General features: G+C 40.1%; 1 protein-coding gene across 1 annotated transcript in view; it reads right to left on the bottom strand.

Annotated features, from left to right (window-relative positions):
• Window positions 1-14,107, bottom strand: part of LOC111960355 (zinc finger protein 431-like) — a 31,211-nt gene extending 17,104 nt beyond the window's left edge. Inside the window, exons 1-3 of the mRNA XM_023982357.2 lie at window positions 13,502-14,107; window positions 12,825-13,018; window positions 12,330-12,495 (exon numbers count right to left, since the gene is read on the bottom strand). Of these exons, the coding sequence (XP_023838125.1) occupies window positions 12,330-12,495; window positions 12,825-13,018; window positions 13,502-13,865 (724 nt within the window). The 5' untranslated portion in view covers window positions 13,866-14,107. The remainder of the gene's footprint in view (window positions 1-12,329; window positions 12,496-12,824; window positions 13,019-13,501) is intronic.
• Between the last annotated feature and the right edge of the window lie 6,499 nt (window positions 14,108-20,606).

Raw genomic sequence — 20,606 nt, 5'->3', positions numbered from 1 at the left:
ACCCCAAAAAGTTGTGGAAAAATGGCTAAGGACAACAAAGTCAAGGTTATCGGAGTGGCCATCACAAAGCCCTGACCCCAATTCTATAGAAAATGTTTTGGCAGAACTGAAAAAGCAGTGCAAAGCAAGGAGGCCAACAATCCTGACTCAGTTACACCAGCTCTGTCAGGAGAATGGGCCAAAATTCACCCAAACTTATTGTGGGAAGCTTGTGAAGGCTGCCCAAAATGTTTGACCCAAGTTAAACAATTTAAAGGCAATGCTACCAAATACTAATTGAGTGTATGTAAACTTCTGACCCACTGGAAGTGATGAAAGAAATAAAAGCTGAAAAAATCATTCTCTCTACTATTATTCTGACATTTCACATTCTTAAAATAAAGTGGTGATCCTAACTGACCTAAGACAGGGATTTTTTTACTAGGATTAAATGTCAGGAATTGTGAAAAACTGAGTTAAAATGTATTTGGCTAAGGTGTATGTAAACTTCCGACTTCAACTGTATTTAACGTTTAACTTCAGTAGCTAGCTACCAGTGCGAGTGTGCAGACTTTTTGTTGAAGAACCCCTTTCATTCCCTGGGGTACATGGAAAAGGTGTGAATTAAAAGCGAGGGTCGACCTCTGCCTGAGATCAGTTTCATGAAGAAGGATGAAAAGGTGTGAATTAAAATGCGAGGGTCGACCTCTCCCCGAGATCAGTCTCATGAAGAAGGATGAAAATGTGTGAATTAAAAGCGAGGATCGACCTCTGCCTGAGATCAGTTTCATGAAGAAGGATGAAAAGGTGTGGATTAAAAGCGAGGGTCGTCCTCTGCGAAAAGGTGAGAGCGTTCGATACCAACTGGCATCAAATGTCTAGCTGGTTAACAGGGAGCCTATCATCAAGCCGCCTGTAATTGCACGTTAAGATTCTTTACATGCTGAATATCTTTTCTGGGATGTCAAAAACAATCCCGAATGATTTGATAGCTTCCATCGCATCATCCATTAAATGTTAGATTAAAGAGAGAGGTTGACGCAGCACATTTTGTCACGTGCACTCAAGTAGGCTTTGCACTTTCCTCTGGTATTTATTTAGCAAAGATGATAACACATAATCAGCCCGGACAGACACAAGCAAAAACTCATGACATAAATGTTGCTGCAGCCTAGGCTACACCTAAACATTAGAAATCTGACATGCTGTATGCGACGAAAACGAGGCGATTTTTCCGTCTGATCAACTGTCGGCTACTAATAAGAGCAGCTGCATACAGCCTATGCTCCATGTCCATCTGGTCAGGGTAAACTAATTGGTAACGTTATGTATTTATAGTCCATTTGTGTGTCAGGAGAAGATGTGAATGTGATCACATTTTTATTATATTCAAAACTGGGCTGGCTAGGCTGCCTATACGTTTTTCATCCAAAATGATTACCTGGAATGAATCAATCAACATAATAGTGATGGCAGATGTCTCTTTATTTTTTTTTACAAGCCCTACAGTTGCATAGGCCTGCATGATGCAAACATGCATAAAGCCAGCTCAGTCCTGTGAGTTTCATTGTCTATCAGTTGTTGTCTATGTGTCTGAGTAGAGGAAATCCCCCTCCTAATCTAGTCTAAATATAATTTATATGAACAAATATAAGGAAGCTGCAGTTTGGCAGGGTTTTCATCCCCCCCAGGGCCAGGAGTGTTTTAAAACAATGTGACTTGATTGGTCCCATCATAGCCCATATAAAACCTTTTTACAACTKATGAATCACTGTCATACCTTATAGGGTGCAGAGTTTTCATAGTTAGGTTAACATATCAGGAAAAMCCCACCGCTCTGGGACCCATGGTGCCACCAGTCTGCTTGCAGTTGTCAGTTATCGTCAGGTATGTGGATGATCAGGGCTTTATTCAGGAACGTTCCTTGGGCTACTTYGATGTGTCAAGCGGGCGAGATGCGCAGTCTGTGTTTGACTACATGAATTTTGAGATGTCTGAGTTTAACTTCATAGAGAAACTCGTTGTCCAAACCTACGATGGCGCAGCTGTAATATAACGTATCTGCTATTTGTATTTACAGCTAAGTTCCCTCCTGTTCCCTGACTAACAGGTGATGACTACTCCACTCCACTACCATTGTCAACTTTCTCCTGACATGAACTGAAGCCATGAACGTCTCATGTACCTGCTCATCCACTGGCACATTGAATGTTTTCCTTCCAAGCACTGTGAGTACCCCTATCAATTTTCTCTGATCACTGTGTGTAGAGTCAATCACATACACAATCACATTATTACAGATCAAAGATTTTACTCCTTGCTTAGACTAACTCATTCTTAACCTCTTTTGTCTAACCGTGTAGTGTGTTGTGTTATTGTTTTTTGTCTTCCCAGTAAAATCCTGTCCTGCACTGGTCAAGCCTCTGAACACCTCAACTCATGCCTCATACCCTCATTCAATCACTGCTGTGATTCCTTTCCAACACTGTGTAAGTAGCCCTCTCATTCCCCTTCCCCATAATATTGTACTATAAAYGTCTTTACTAAATGCTTTAGGTTAAAATTATTTGTCTTTGATTATTTTTTAAACACACTTTGTGGTCTCCGTGCGTTCCGCACCTATACCATGTGTCTCCCATCGTCCTCAATTTTTCAAGTCACCAGCCTCCACTGGCGCACTCATAAAAACTGTAATATAACTGTTGTTTTATTAAAATGTCTAATGTCATGGTCAATCCTTGTATGTAGCAAAGTCACAGACAATTTAATAAAAACAATTCCAAAGCATTTTCATTCAAATATATTTTTTCTTATCAAAAAATAATACTTGCAAGTAAATAATACTAACATTCCTTCAGATATTCAAATATTCGGACAACCATGCCCATCCCTATTTTAATCCTACCCCTGTGATGTCACAAAGAAGCATTTTTTAGGACCTTTCTTCTAATCTTTTTAACCACAGATCATATATGTAGACACTGGTTTGGTGCTGGATATAGTGAATGAGGTTGAAAAGAGGTGGAATTGTCCTTTAATGCCTTCTGTGCTACAGGGAGGGAATCTGATTTGATTGTTCCTCAACTCACACCTCAAATACTTAATTCAGGTTACAGTGGAGTTAGCCTTCCCCGAAAAACTTGACAAAAAAAAAAGTACTTTTCATTACTTTAACCCTTTACACTGATAAATGCCTAAATTGGCATGCAGTGGCTATACAGTAACATGCTATACATGACGTCAGAGCTCTGGCTCTGCACTTCTCATCGCTGTATGGGTTTTGACTGACAGCCGTTCTGAACTTGAGCCCCTCGCACGACAAGAAGTTGCCCTCATCCCTCCCACTAATTGGGCAGCTTTTATACCTTTTTTGTTGTCTAGTTTGGACACACCTAATCATTCAAGGGTTTTTCATTATTTTTACTATTTTATACATTTTAGAATAATAGCCAAGACATCAAAACTATGAAATAACACATACGGAATCAAGTAGTAACCAAAAAAGTGTTAAACAAATCAAAATACATTTTATATTTGAGATTCTTCAAAGTAGCCACCCTTTGCCTTGATGACAGCTTTGCACACTCTTGGTATTCTTCTACCTCGGGTTCAGACCCTCAGAGCTCCCAGCCTCAACAGAACATGAGGCTGCCTGAGAGACCGGCCCATTCAACATCACCAGCTGTCATTATAGGCAGCTCTATGGTGAGAAACATCTCGGTCCCAAGGCAAAAACCCTGTGCTACCCAGGAGCACGAGTACAGGACATAACAAGGCTGCTTCCRACTGTTCTACCACAGATGCCGGGAGCTGACGCTGTCGTAGTCCATGTGGGGTCAAACGACATCAGGAGGGCTAGCTCGGAACATTTGAAAATGGATTTCAAAGAACTGATTTTAGCATTAAAAGACTCCAAAAAATGGCCAATAATTTCAGGTCCAGTACCATCGTTGGGCCGCGGATGTGAAAGATTCAACAGACTGCTGGCATTACACATCTGGCTAAAAGACTACCGTAGCTCTGCTGGAGTCACTTTTATAGATAACTTTGACACCTTCTGGAAACAGAAGATACTCTACAGGAATGATGGAGTCCATCCAAATCATCTTGGCTCCACGCATTTCAAGGCTGCGTTGAAACAATGACTGGTAAATGATCCAAAACCAGCTCAGTTCATCTCTACCATTGTGACAATGAGTCGTCATAATGCTGCATCAAATGTACATGATCTTAGGGGCATTGGCAAACACAATGTAAGTAATTTAATTTATGTACCCGAAATACATCTGTTTATCCTACAGCTATTGTAAGCAGTAATCATGACCCTATAAACCAGACTTACACTGTTAGCACTGAGGCGGTGTGATATAGTAGGAAGACCCCTTTATGCAGCTCACCCTGAACTATCAGCTCCAATGTAAATAACATGAATAAGTCTACCTCTGATAAGCTTCCCATTAAAGCATTAAAAACAATCAAGCAACACAGAAAAGTGCTAAAAATAGCCCATATTAACATATGTAGCCTAAGAAACAAGGTCCATGAAGACAATAACTTGCTTGTAACAGATGACATTAATATTCTGACTATCTCTGAAACTCACTTAGATAATACCTTTGATGAGACAGTGGTAGCAATACATGGTTATAACATCTACTGAAAAGACAGAAATGCCAACGGAGGCAGTGTTAAATACTGTTGAAGTAATATGGCTACAGGTTCATCTGCCTCACCTAAAGCCCATTCTTGTGGGAAGCTGCTATAGACCACCAAGTGCTAACAGTCAGTATCTGGATAATATGTGTGAAATGCTTGATAATGTATGTGATATCAACTGAGAAGTATATTTTCTGGGTGATTTAAATATTGACTGGCTATCATCAAGCTGCCCACTCAGGAAAAAACATCGAACTGTAACCAGTGCCTGCAACCTGGATCAGGTTGTCAGTCAACCTACCAGAGTAGTAACAAACAGCACAGGAATTAAATCATCAACATGTATTGATCACATCTTTCCTAATACTGCAGATATTTGCTTTAAAGCAGTATCCAAATCCATAGGATGTAGTGATCACAATATAATAGCCATATCTAGGAAAACCAAAGTTCCATAGGCTGGGCATAATATAGTGTATAAGAGGTCATACAATAAGTTTTGTAGTGATTCATATGTTGATGATGTAAAGAATATTTGCTGGTCTGTGGTGTGTAATGAGGAGCAAACAGACGCTGCACTTGACGCATTTATGAAACTACTTATTCCAGTTACTAATAAGCACACACCCATTAAGAAAATGACTGTAAAACGGTTTAATCCCCTTGGATTGATGAGGAATTGAAAAATTGTATGGTTGAGAGGGATGAGGGAAAGGTATGGCAATTAAGTCTGGCAGCCCAACTGATTGGCAAACGTACTGCAAATTAAGAAATCATCTGACTAAACTAATTAAAAAGAAACTACACTATGAAACAAAGATAAATTATATAAAGAATGATAGAAAAAAGCTTTGGAGCACCTTAAATTAMATTTTGGGGGAAAAAGACAACTCGGCTCCTTCATTTATTGAATCAGATGGCTCATTCATCACAAAGCCCACTGATATTGAAAACTACTTTAATGCCTTTTTCATTGGCAAGATAAGCAAACTTAGGGATGACATGCCAGCAACAAAMGCTGACACTACACATCCAAGTATATCGGACCAAATAATGAAAGACAAGAATTGTACTTTTGAATTCCGTAAAGTCAGTGTGGAAGAAGTGAAAAAATGATTGTTGTCTATCAACAATGACAAGCCACCGGGGTCTGATAATCTGGATGGAAAATTACTGAGGATAATAGCAGACGATATTGCCATATTTTCCACATCTTCAATTTAAGTTTACTTGAGACCGTGTGCCCTCAGGCCTGGAGGGAAGCTAAAGTCATTCCGCTACCCAAGAATAGTAAAGCCCCCTTTACTGGATCAAACAGCCGACCAATCAGCCTGTTACCAACCCTTAGTAAACTTCTGGGAAAAATTGTGTTTTACCAGATACAATGCTATTTCACAGTAAACAATTGACAACAGAATTTCAGCATGCTTATAGGGAAGGAAACTCAACAAGCACAKCACTTACACAAATGACTGATGATTGGCTGAGAGAAATTGATTATAAAATGATTGTGGGGGGTGTCTTGTTAGACTTCAGTGCAGCTTTTGTCATTATCGATCATAGTCTGCTGCTGGAAAAACGTATGCGTTATGGCTTTACACCCCCTGCTATAATGTGGATAAAGAGTTACTTGTCTAACAGAACACAGAGGGTGTTCTTTAATGGAAGCCTTTCAAATATAATCCAGTTAGAATCAGGAATTACCCAAGGTAGCTGTTTAGGCCCATTGCTCTTTCAATTTTTACTAACGACATGCCACTGACTTTGAGTAAAGCCAGAGTGTCTATGTATGCGGATGACTCAACACAATACACGTCAGCTACTACAGCGTCTGAAATGACTGCAACACTCAACAAAGAGCTGCAGTTAGTTTCAGAGTGGGTGGCAAGGAATAAGTTAGCCCTAAATATTTCTAAAACTAAAACTATTGTATTTGGAACAAAACACTCACTAAACCCTAAACCTATACTAAATATTGTAATAAATAATGTGGAAATTGAGCAAGTTGTTATGACTAAACTGCTTGAAGTAACCCTAGATTGTAAACTGTCATGGTCAAAACATATTGATGCAAAGGGCCTCCCGGGTGGCGCAGTGGTCTAGAGCACTGCATCGCAGTGCTATGCTGCGCCACCAGAGTCTGGGTTCGCGCCCAGGCTCTGTCGCAGCCGGCCGCGACCGGGAGGTCCGTGGGGCGACGCACAATTGGCTTAGCGTCGTCCGGGTTAGGGAGGGTTTGGCCGGTAGGGATATCCTTGTCTCATCGCGCTCCAGCGACTCCTGTGGCGGGCCGGGCGCAGTGCGCGCTTAACCGAGGGGGCGGGTGCACGGTGTTTCCTCCGACACATTGGTGCGGCTGGCTTCCGGGTTGGAGGCGCGCTGTGTTAAGAAGCAGTGCGGCTTGGTTGGGTTGTGCTTCGGAGGACGCATGACTTTCGACCTTCGTCTTTCCCGAGCCCGTACGGGAGTTGTAGCGATGAGACAAGATAGTAATTACTAGCGATTGGATACCACGAAAATTGGGGAGAAAAGGGGGAGAAATCTTTTTTTAATAAAAAATATAAAAAAATTAAAAATATTTAAAAAAAACATATTGATGCAGTAGTAGCTAAGATGGGGAGAAGTCTGTCTATAATAAAGCGATGCTCTGCCTTCTTAACAACACTATCAACAAGGCAGGTCCTACAGGCCCTAGTTTTGTCGCACCTTGACTACTGTTCAGTCCTGTGGTCAGGTGCCACAAAAAAGGACTTAGGAAAATTGCAATTGGCTCAGAACAGGGCAGCACGGCTGGCCCTTGGATATACACAGAGAGCTACTATTAATAATATGCATGTCAATCTCTCCTGGCTGAAAGTGGAGAAGAGATTGACTCACTACTTATATTTATGAGAGGTATTTGTCAGGTTTTGGCCAGGACTGTTCTGTTTTTTTGTCACTAGATGTCCCCATTGCACCTTTTTTGTACCTTTTGTTTTTCCCTTGCTCTATTATTGTTTGCACCTGTATGTCGTTCCCTTGTTAGTATTTAATCCCTGTGTGTTCCTTAGTTCCTTGCTCAGTGTTTGTATGTTAGCACCCAGCCCCAGCCCAAGCCTTGTTGTGAACATATATTTTTCTCTTGTTGGATTTTCCAGAGGTTCTCTGGTTTTGTTCTTTTGTATTTTGGATTAGTCTTTTAGGTTTGTTTTTTCCCTTGCTGTTTTTACCACTTTGTGGATTTTCTTTGTATTTTGGAAATTATCTATTTTTTATTAAACCACCATCTCTAGTACTGCTGTGTCTGCCTCATCTTCTGGGTTCTGCCGATTTAGTGACTGTTTCTCGCACCGGGTCCTGACAGTATTGACATGTTGAATGCACCGAGCTGTCTGTCTAAACTAGAGGTTGACCGATTAATCGGAATGGCCGATTAATTAGGGCCGATTACAAGTTTTCATAACAATCGGTAATTGGCATTTTTGGACACCAATCATGGCCGATTACATTGCACTCCACGAGGAGACTGCGTGGCAGGCTGACCACCTGTTATGTGAGTGCAGCAAGGAGCCAAGGTAAGGTGCTAGCTAGCATTAAACGTATCTTTTAAAAAACAATCAATCTTAACATAATCACTAGTTAACTACACATGGTTGATGATATTACTAGTTTATCTAGCTTGTCCTGCGTTGCATATAATCGATGCGGTGCCTGTTAATTTATGGGTGATTTAACAAGCGCATTCGGGAAAAAAGCACTGTCGTTGCACCAATGTGTACCTAACCATAAACATCAACGCCTTTCTTAAAATCAATACACCAGTATATATTTTTAAACCTGCATATTTAGTTAATATTGCCTGCTAACATGAATTTCTTTAAACTAGGGAAATTGTGTCACTTCTCTTGCGTTCTGTGCAACAGAATCAGGATATATTCAGCTGTTTGGGCCGCCTGGCTCGTTGCGAACTGTGTAAAGACTATTTCTTCCTAACAAAGACAGCCAACTTTGCCAAACGGGGGATGATTTAACAAAAGCACATTTGCGAAAAAAGCACAATCGTTGCACGAATGTACCTAACCATAAACATCAATGCCTTTCTTAAAATCAATACACAGAAGTATATATTTTTAAACCTGCATATTTAGTTAAAAGAAATTCAGGTTAGCAGGCAATATTAAACTAGGGAAATTGTGTCACTTCTCTCGCGTTCATTGCACGCAGAGTCAGGGTATATGCAGCAGTTTGGGCCACCTGGCTCGTTACGAATGAATTTGCCAGAATTTTACGTAATTATGACATAACATTGAAGGTTGTGCAATGTAACAGCAATATTTAGACTTATGGATACCACCCATTAGATAAAATACGGAACGGTTCTGTATTTCACTGAAAGAATAAACCTTTTGTTTTCGAAATGATAGTTTCCGGATTTGACCATATTAATGACCTAAGGCTCGTATTTCTGTGTGTTATTATATTATAATTAAGTCTATGATTTGATAGAGCAGTCTGACTGAGCGGTGGTAGGCAGCAGCAGGCTCGTAAGCATTCATTCAAACAGCACTTTACTGCGTTTGCCAGCAGCTCTTCGCAATGCTTCAAGCATTGCGCTGTTTATGACTTTAAGCCTATCAACTCCCGAGATTAGGCTGGCAATACTAAAGTACCTATTAGAACATCCAATAGTCAAAGGTATATGAAATACAAATGGTATAGAGAGAAATAGTCCTATAATAACTACAACCTAAAACTTCTTACCTGGGAATATTGAAGACTCATGTTAAAAGGAACCACCAGCTTTCATATGTTCTCATGTTCTGAGCAAGGAACTTAAACGTTAGCTTTTTTACATGGCACATTGCACTTTTACTTTCTTCTCCAACACTTTGTTTTTGCATTATTTAAACCATATTGAACATGTTTCATTATTTATTTGAGACTAAATATATTTTATTGATGTATTATATTAAGTTAAAATAAGTGTTCATTGTTCATTCAGTATTGTTGTAATTGTCATTATTACAAATATATATATAAAAACCGGCCGATTAATCGGTATCGGCTTTTTTGGTCCTCCAATAATCGGTATCGGCGTTGAAAAATCATAATCGGTCGACCTCTAGTCTAAAATACTAGCACACAGCTTGGACACTGGTACATACCCAAATTGACTTGCCACAAGAGGTCTCTTCACAGTCCCCAAGTCCAGAACAGACTATGGGAGGCACACAGTACTACATAGAGCCATGACTACATGGAACTCTATTCCACATCAAGTAACTGACGCAAGCAGCAAAATAAGATTTACAAAACAGATTAAAAAACACCTTACGGAACAGCGGGGACTGTGAAGCAACACAATAATTGGCACACACACACACACACACACACACACACACACACACTATAAATACACATGGATTTAGTACTGTAGATATGTGGTAGTGGTGGAGTAGGGGCCTGAGGGCACACAGTGGGTTGTGAAATCTGTGAATGTATTGTAATGTTTTTAAAATTGTATAAACTGCCTTAATTTTGCTGGACCCCAGGAAGAGCAGCTGCTGCCTAATGGGGATCCATAATAAATACAAATACAAAATGAGGTAGTCACCTGGAATGCATTTCAATTAAGACGTGTGCCTTGTTAAAAGTTAATTTGTGGAATTTCTTTCCTTCTTAATTAATGCGTTTGAGCCAATCAGTTGTGTTGTGACAAGGTAGGGGTGGTATAGTGCAGAGATGACATGTATTTTTTCCCCTGCCCGTTACAAGTCAGGTGCATGATAATGGTCCATTCTAAATCAAAGCGAATTTCACACATATTATTTAATATGTGTAAAGACAAGATTAAAACAAGAATAGTCTGACGTGTGACAATATTAGCCTATCACTTGTGAATTATATATCATCACTTGTGAATGATGCCCAGCTTAAGGTAAGAAACAAAGCTTTTTTATGTTTTCATCATAGTCGCACACCTCATGTAGCCTATCGCATAGTTCTATATGTTTTGATACTAAATTAGCCAAATAACTTCTTAAAATGAAGCACATTAAATCAGTTTTACAACAGGTGTAGAGCCTAACTGGCATACAGTGCAGTGAGTTTCAAGTTTGGGGAAGATCATTTTCACCATAAAAATGCACCTTTATAATAAAAGCATTTCATGCATAATCACATTTGTGGTTACTTTTGATAATGGTGTTTTCCCACTAATGGAACATTTGCRCTTATAGCCTACTGCCGTGTGCACATTGCTGTGCTTATAATGTGAAGAAACAGCCTAATAGTTTAGCAACATTTTAAGCTAAAAGTTCTGATCTGTTGCGTCAGCCTCATTACGTAGTTTTTTTTTTAAAGCTAATGGTTGTATTAATTTGAGATCTATCACATCCCACAACTGTTCCAGACTATGTTTGGAATATTTATTTATTGCACAGAATAGGTCAACTTTTGTACTATGGGGGATAGTGGATTGACATAGGTTAGTGCTGTTGCTGTTCGTTAGGCCTACTCATCTTGTTGGCTGACGAAAAGTAAATGTAGACAGTTCTTCCAATATCGTCAATATGCACCTCGGAATAGGATAAGACACATTGGGGACACAACTGCAAGCGTCCTTATCCTATGCACGCGTTCTTATCCTATTACAAGTGTCTTCACTTGTAGCCTGTGAGAAAGACGTGATGGAGAGCTGTGTGAGTGAGATGATAGATGCTTCAGAGCAGGCAGCACTCAGGGAAAAGGACTGCAAAGGTTTTTTTGGGGGTGTATTATGGCCACACAAAGGGGATGCCGCCGGGAAATTCAAGGCATTATCAAGTGCTTGTCAAATTGTGAATGAGGGACTGATGAAGTGTGTAGAAACAAAGCAGAGCCCATGCCTTTCAGGCAACTTTTTTCAAATCATCATTAGAGTCACATCATGCAGCCTGACAATGTATTAAACATCTAAACAACAACTAAAAGTTACAGAACAACTAAAGTTACATTAATAACACTAAATTAAGCATATAAGAGTACCTATTTATTTGTTAACCGCTCAACACGGAATAGCCGCATGTGCGCACTCTCTCAAACCGTTTGGAGAAAATATCCTTTCTATTTTATTCAGCTTTGTTCAGTTGTATTCTTCATACTATAAAATAATGCCATGGAATTCTAAGCAAATCTTGGATGCTAAATGAACTAGTGTAGCCCACAGCCATATGTTAGATCCTGATCTGGCAATGCCATAAGGACAACTCAGAGTATGCTATTCTGTTCTTCTGAAATAGAACATTTTCTAGATACATTTTCTTCATATCATGTTTCTTTAGACCACTCTAAAATAATAATGGATTTATTGTGAAGGTGTAGGCTATATTACATGGATTTATTCGACTTTTTAAAATGTAGATGTTCCAAAGTTCTGCATCAGTGGCTTGTAGGCTGTGTGTGGAAGCCAGACGATGCTAAATGTGTTTAAGATTAATTAACAGTCAATTACTGGGAGACCGACAGTTATTTCCTTGACAATCACCGGCTGACAAAATTTCGGGACCACAACAGCCCTATACGAGACCAAAACGGTTGCACTGTATAGCCCTGACAGGTGAGCTGCTAATCAACACTAAATAGCTATGTTTTGCAAATATGGGTCAATAAATATCAATTAATGAACTGTTACAGAAGAAGATTGGAGACTAATCCACACACACCATTATTCTTACCTGATGACATTGAATCTGAACCTCCCTTTCCATCTCCTCTCGCAGTTCCACTCAGCCTCTGTGTTTTCATGCAATCGACTAGCCGCACAGACACCCTCTTCAGACCCCACAGTGAGGCACGACCTGGGGGCTCCAGGAGAGGGGAGGGGGGCGGGAAAGACGTGTCCTGGAAAACACATGTGTAAATAATGACAGAATCAATTTAGGGTGGGAAACTCTCCTACATGTCAAGGAATTTTGAATTCTCAAAAGTCTCAGCAGTCTTTCTTTGATTCCTCTCATTCTCTGGACCTCCTTCCCAAATTGCATTGGAAGAGAAAGTCCAATCAGAATCACCTTTATTTGCCAAGTGCATTTACATATATAGGACATTTGGAGGAACCTCAAATATTCTCCTCCAATGTATTCAAAGAAGGAGGTTGAAGAATCAAGAATGAGAGGAATCAAGGAAGGACTGTTGAGAACCAAAACACTCAATGACTGGGAAATACTTACCTCCAGCCAGTTGCTAGGAAACCAATCCTTGTCCTCCATGTTCCATTCTTCATTGTAGTGAATAGCATTGTCATCATCATCAACAGTCTGGCTGGGACTCACAGGTGCCACACTATATTCTTCCTGTATCTTTCTGATGTCCTCTTTCACTATACAGCCCTGGGAGGGCCAGAAAACAGCATTTTGCCTTGGTTCTGTAAAGGGAAGAGTTCAACTATTGGTTAAAACAAAGGGTGTAGCTGGCTCTCTACCTGATTCCAGGCATATCACTCTCTTCATCCTAGGACCTTCAGTCGGAGAGCGAACTCTGAATACAAACTAAACGAAAATGAAAAAATATATATTAAAAAACGGAGGTCAGTAGAATACCTCTTAAAACCACACATCGGATCAACAACTGCACAGTTTGTGCCCCTGTTTTTAAGACAATACCAAAGATTTGTATAACTAACCCAAGATACACCACAGTCTGTTGTTTCCAATGGGATCAAATGAAGCATAGTGGGCAGAACAAACATACATATTGCCATTATGGCACCCCTACTCTGTGAAGTGTGTGTGTGCTAAACCTAACCTGCTGTATAAGTTCTCCTAAACCTGCTACGAAAAGTCAATTTATACCAAATCTGTAAAATCCCTTCTGGACAAAACCTTGTTCTATCTGGGACAAAACTCACTGGTGTCTTCAGTCTCCTCTCCTTCCTCCTCCTTTATTGAGATAGCTATCTCTTCCTCTTCCTCTTTCACTATACAATATTCTTCTTCTTCTTCTTTCAATGTGATAGTCTCCTCTTTCATTCTGAATTCGTCTACTTCCTCTTTCACTACAAAAGGACGTTTCTCTTCATTCACCATAACAACCCCCTCTTCTTCTTTCAATGTGATAGCCTCCTCTTTCTCCTTCATCGTTCTGAAAGATTCTTCCTCTCCTTTTACTGTATCCCCCTCTTCTTCTTTCACGACAATGTTCAGCCCCGGAGGTTCTTTCTCTGTCCAGCAGACATCTTTTTTAACAGCGGGGGATAAGCTTTGTGAGCTCATTATCGGGGATGTAAGCTAGCTAACGTTAGCATGAGCGACTGCCCTAGTGCTAGGCTCAGTATCAATCTTAAATTGCAAATTCCGTTTAAATCAACTAGTACATACGTTATCAGAATTGCGTTTAAAACACTAATATCCGTGTAGCTATACAAAAAAAAGGTCCAAAGTGATGCAATGGGTAGGTTTTATGTTGGCTAACAAGCTAACGGTACAGAGATGGCTGAATCAGTAGCCGTGTTGTTGTTGTTGAAGAGGCTTCTTCTTCTACTAGTATTCTATCAGCAGCACAAACGATGACGTCCTGTTTATATGTTAATGAGGAAATCTTCTAAATAAAAGCGCGCATTTCAAAACATTGCAATGTGGATAGCTCATTCCCAATATATTTAAAATGCAATGAGTCATTTATGAAAACAAATAAAAAACATGGTTTAAAAAAAACTTTTTTTAATACCAATAATAAAAATAAAAAAATACAATGTTGACACTGGTATGTTGAGAATATTCAGCTGTATAGATAATTTTTCTACCTGTCTCAGCTAAAGTGGGATGGGAAATACCCAGTAGGGACTCTGCTATCCAAATGGTTCATTTTGGAGGGGGTCTTTGTCGCACGACCTGCTGCTGGCTTTTCTCTCCGCCCCATCTACAGTTGAAGTCGGAAGTTTACATACACCTTAGTCAAATACATTTAAACGTATACATTTAATGTTTTTCACAATTCCTGACATTTAATCCTAGWAAAAAAATCCCTGTCTTAGGTCAGTTAGGATCGCCACTTTATTGTAATGTGAAATGTCAGAATAATAGGAGAGAGAATTATTTATTTAAGCTTTTATTTCTTTCATCACATCCCAGTGGGTCAGAAGTTTACATACACTCAATTATAATTTGGTAGCATTGCCTTTAAATTGTTTAACTTGGTTCAAACGTTTCGGGTAGCCTTCCACAAGCTTCCCACAATAAGTTGGGTGAATTTTGGCCCATTCCTCATGACAGAGCTGGTGTAACTGAGTCAGGTTTGCAGACCTCCTTGCACGCACACGCTTTTTAAGTTCTGGCCACACATTTTCTATACGATTGAGGTCAGGGCTTTGTGATGGCCACTCCAATACCTTGACTTTGTTGTCCTTAAGCCATTTTGCCACAACTTTGGAAGTATGCTTGGGGTCATTGTCCATTTGGAAGACCCATTTGCGACCAAGCTTCAACTTCCTGACTGATGTCTTGAGATGTTGCTTCAATATATCCACATAATTTTCCTACCTCGTGATGCCATCTATTTTGTGAAGTGCACCAGTCCCTCCTGCAGCAAAGCACCCCCACAACATGATGCTGCCACCCCCATGCTTCACAGTTGGGATGGTGTTCTTTGGCTTGCAAGCCTCCCCCTTTTTCCTCCAAACATAACAACGGTCATTACGGCCCCGAGGCCGTCGTAAATAAGAATTTGTTCTTAACTGACTTGCATAGTTAAATACAGGTTAAATAAATAAAATTCATAAATAAAATAGACTAGGAAATGGTACTCCTTGTATATAGCCTTATTATTGTTTTTATTGTGTTACTATTTCATTTTTATTTAGCAAATATGTGTCTTATTTTTTAACATCAGCATTGTTGGTTAAGGGCTCGTCAGTAAGCGTTTCACTGTAAAGTCTACACCTGTTGTATTCGGCGCATGTGACCAATCAAATTTCATTTGATAATGTGGCACTAATGCAGTGCCTTCAGAAAGTATTCACACCCCTTGACTATCCCACATTTGTTTTGTGACAGACTGAATATTAAAATGAATTAAATCAGTGGCCTACACACAATACCCAATAATGTCAAAGTGTAATGAATGCAGACATTTTTACTAAATGAAAAGCTGAAATGTCTTGAGTATTCAACCCCTTTGATATGGCAAGCCTAGATAAATTCAGGAGTAAAAAATGTGCTTAACAAGTCACAAAATAAGTTGCATAAGGTTTTCCAATGGCTTGCCAAAGAAGGGAACCTATGGTAGATAGGTAAACAGAAAAGAATCAGACATTGAATATCCGTTTGAACATGGTGAAGTAATTAATTACACTTTGGATGGTGTATCAATACACCCAGTCACTACAAAGATACAGGCGTCCTTACTAAATTAGCTGCCGGAGAGGAAGGTAACCGCTCAGGGATTTTCACCATGAGGTCAATGGTGACTTTAAAACAGTTACAGAGTTTAATGGTTGTGACAAGAGAAAACTGAGGATGGATCAACAACATTGTAGTTACTCCTCAATACTAATCTAAATGACAGAGTGAAAAGAAGGAAGGCTGTAGAGAATAAAAATATTCCAAAACATGCATCCTGTTTGTAATAAGGCACCAAAGTAAAAATACAAATAAACGTGGCAAAGAAATTAACTTCATGTCCTAAATACAAAGCGTTATGTTTGTGGCAAATCCAACACAACACATCGCTGAGTACCACTCTTCATATTTTCAAGCATGGTGGTGGCTGCATCATGTTATGGGTATACTTGAATTTGAAAAATAATAATGTGCATATATTGTACAATCCAGGTGTGCAAAAGCTCTTAGACCTACCCAGAAAGACTCACAGTTGCTATAATCGCTGCCAAATGTGATTCTAACATGTCTTGACTCAAGGGGCTGAATACTTATTAATCAAGACATATTAGTGTTTCATTTTTTATAACATTTTTACAAATGCTATMATTTTTCTTCCACTTTGACAGAGAATGTTGTGTAAATTGTTTGGATAAATACCATTAAATAAATGTAACCASGTAGGCTAGTTGAGAACAAGTTCTCATTTACAACTGCGACCAGGCCAAGATAAAGCAAAGCAGTGCGACAAAAACAACACAGAGTTATACATGGAATAAACAAACATACAGTCAATAATACAATAGAAAAAGTCTATATACAGTGTGTGCAAATGAGGTAGGATAAGGGAGGTAAGGCAATAAATAGGCAATAGTGGTGAAATAATTACAAAACAGTAATTAAACACTGGAGTGATAGATGTGCAGAAGATGAGTGTGCAAGTAGAGATACTGGGGTGCAAAGGAGMAAAATTGTAACGGCTGTCTAATTCCTCCTCCTCGAATGAGGAGAAGGAGTAAGGGTCGGACCAAAACGCAGCGTTGTATGCAGACATAATTGATATTTATTAAAGACAAGACGCACACGAAAAACACTTTGAAAATTACAAAACAACAAAACGACGTAGACAGACCTGAACTTGAGAACTTACATATAGACACGAAGAACGCACAAACAGGAAAGACTAGCCAAACGAACGAACAAACGAAACAGCCCCGTGTGGTGCCACAGACACAGACACAAGAACAATCACCCACAAACAAACAGTGAGAACAGCCTACCTTAATATGGTTCTCAATCAGAGGAAACGTCAAACACCTGCCTCTAATTGAGAACCATATCAGGCAACACATTTAACCCAACATAGAAACACATAACATAGAATGCCCACCCCAACTCACGCCCTGACCAACTAAACACATACAAAAACAAGGAAAACAGGTCAGGAACGTGACAAAAATAAACAGTACCTGCTGGAGCGCGTGCTACTAGTGGGTGCTGCCATGGTGACCAGTGAGCTGAGATAAGGCGGGGATTTACCTAGCAAAGATCTTATAGATGACCTGGAGCCAGTGGGTTTGGCGACGAATATGAAGCGAGGGCCAGCCAACGAGAGCATACAGGTCGCAGTGGTGGGTAGTATATGGGGGCTTTGTTGAACAAACGGATGGCACTGTGATAGACTGCATCCAATTTGCTGAGTAGAGTGTTAGAGGCTATTTTGTAAATGACATCACGGAAGTCAAGGATCGTAGGATAGTCAGTTTTACGAGGGTATGTTTGGCAGCATGAGTGAAGGATGCTTTGTTGCGAAATAGGAAGCCGACTTAGATTTAATTTTGATTGGAGATGCTTAATGTGAGTCTGGAAGGAGAGTTTACAGTCTAACCAGACACCTAGGTATTTGTAGTTGTCCACATATTCTAAGTCAGAACCGTCCAGAGTAGTGATGCTGGACGGGCGGGCAGGGTGGCAGGGATCGGTTGAAGAGCATGCATTTAGTTTTACTTGCATTTTAAGAGCAGTTGGAGGCCACGGAAGGAGAGTTGTATGGCTTTGAAGCTCGTCTGGAGGTTAGTTAACAACAGTGTCCAAAGAAGTATAAGAGTGGTGTCGTCTGCATAGAGGGGATCAGTGAATCCCCAGCAGCAAGAGCGACATCATGGATGTTATACAGAGAAAAGAGAGTCTGCCCGAGAATTGAACCTGTGGCACCCTAATAGAGACTGCCAGAGGTTCGGGCAACAGGCCCTCCGATTTGACACACTGAACTCTGTCTGAGAAGTAGTTGGTGAACCAGCGAGGCAGTCATTTGAGAAACCAAGGCTGTTGAGTCTGCAATAAGAATGTGGTGATTGACAGAGTCGAAAGCCTTGGCCAGGTTGGATGAATACAGTTGCACACTATTGTCTCTTATCAATGGCAGTTATGATATCGTTTAGGCCTTGAGCGTGGCTGAGGTGCACCCATGACCAGCTCGGAAACCAGATTGCATAGCGGAGAAGGTACGGTGGGATTCGAAATGGTCGGTGATCTGTTTGTTAACTTGGCTTTTGAAGACATTAGAAAGGCAGGGTAGGATAGATATAGGTCTGTAGCAGTTTTGGGTCTAGAGTTTCTCCCCCTTTGAAGAGGGGGATGACCGCGGCAGCTTTCCAATCTTTGGGGATCTCAGACGATACGAAAGAGAGGTTGGACAGGCTAGTAATAGGGTTTGCAACAATTTCAGCGGATAATTTTAGAAAGAGATGGTCCAAATTGTCTAGCCCAGCTGATTTGTAGGGGTCCAGATTTTGCMGCTCTTTCAGAACATCAGCTATCCGGATTTGGGTTAAGGAGAAGCTGGGGAGGCTTGGGCAAGTTCCTGTGGGGGGTGCAGGGCTGTTGACCGGGGTAGGGGTAGCCAGGTGGAAAGCATGGCCAGCCGTAGAAAACATAACCTTTCGACGTACGAGTTACCTACAACTGGATGTACTGGTGCCTCTCGGTTTGTAAATGGTGGTTGGGGACATCTTTTCTGAGGAATGACAGTGTTTTTCTTGAGTGTGTTTTACTTTGTTACATTTGCATTATATTGTATGTTGTAATTTGTGTATATGAAGGGCTCCCTTGCAAAATAGACCTTGGTCTCAATGAGACTCCCTGTTAAAATAAAGGCAATACACAAATCTGAACAATGGCACAAAGGGAATGGGGAAGAAAACACTCTACAATACAAGTTTGTCCTCACAGTACGAGGCACTGTGGTCAATGGCTTCACCTACCATTGTTATGATGGCCAAAAGTCATGATTTCTTACTTTCTTAAATTAAACAATTTGTTTTTAATGGTAAGCTAGCATTGAGTCTTTTCCTTTCGCCCTGAAAGGAACCTCCACATTATAAAACTATCTTCCTCTGAGGTTCAAACCAGACTAGATCGCTCAATAACCTAAGGCCACTTTTTATGAATGTTTAATCCAAATAAAAATGATCCTGCGTTGTCTTAATTCTGTTCTCTTTATCGTTTGAAAATAAACTGAAATCCAAGATTTCAATGAAATGTCATGAAATCAGACCTGAGTTGGTTGTTATAATAGGCTATATGATGTGGTATCATAGAGATTTTAACAGATCAATGTGGCCCTTTTGGTTAGGGGGTCCATAGTACCCACAGAACCCCAGTCTCAACGTCAACAGTGAAGAGGCGACTCCGGGATGCTGGCCTTCTAGGCAGAGTTGCAAAGAAAAAGCCATATCTCAGACTGGCCAATAAAAAGAAAAGATTAAGATTGGCAAAATAACACAGACACTGGACAGAGGAACTCTGCCTAGAGGGCCAGCATCCCAGAGTCACCTCTTCACTGTTGACGTTGAGACTGGTGTTTTGTGGATACTATTTAATGAAGCTGCCAGTTGAGGACTTGTGGGGTGTCTGTTTCTCAAACTAGACACTCTAATGTACTTGTCCTCTTCCTTAGTTGTGCACCGGGACCTCCCACTCCTCTTTCTATTCTGGTTAGAGACAGTTTGCGCTGTTCTGTGAAGGGAGTAGTACACAGCGGTGTACAAGATCTTAAGTTTCTTGGCAATTTCTCGCATAGAATAGCCTTAATTTCTCAGAACAAGAATAGACTGACGAGTTTCAGAAGAAAGTTCTTTGTTTCTGGCCATTTTGAGCCTGTAATTGAACCCACAAATGCTGATGCTCCAGATACTCAACTAGTCTAAAGAAGGCCAGTTTTATTGCTTCTTTAATGAGCACGACAGTTTTCAGCTGTGCAAACATAATTGCAAAACGGTTTTCTAATGATCAATTAGCCTTTTAAAATTATAAACTTGGATTAACTAACACAATGTGCCATTGGAACACAGGAGTGATGGCTGCTGACAATGGGCCTCTGTAGGCCTATGTTATTTATTTAATGGACAAAAAAATTGGCATTTCTTTCAAAAACAAGGACATTTCTAAGTGACCCCAAACTTTTGAACGGTAGTGTACTTTGTGTAGAAACCTCTAAAGAAGCATATTTAATAGGTTTTGAACATATTTGGTTTTTATTGTTTTCTTTTTGTTGCCTCAGGGCAACGTTGTGCAGCTAGGCTACTTTTCAGGATAATATAACACTCATTGTAAATGTATGGCCATGATCAATGTTTT

Source organism: Salvelinus sp. IW2-2015, linkage group LG1 (assembly GCF_002910315.2).
Source record: "Salvelinus sp. IW2-2015 linkage group LG1, ASM291031v2, whole genome shotgun sequence".
Lineage (NCBI taxonomy): Eukaryota > Metazoa > Chordata > Actinopteri > Salmoniformes > Salmonidae > Salvelinus > Salvelinus sp. IW2-2015.
The sequence above is the reverse complement of the archived record's forward strand: the minus strand, read 5'-3'. Positions and strand labels throughout refer to the sequence as shown.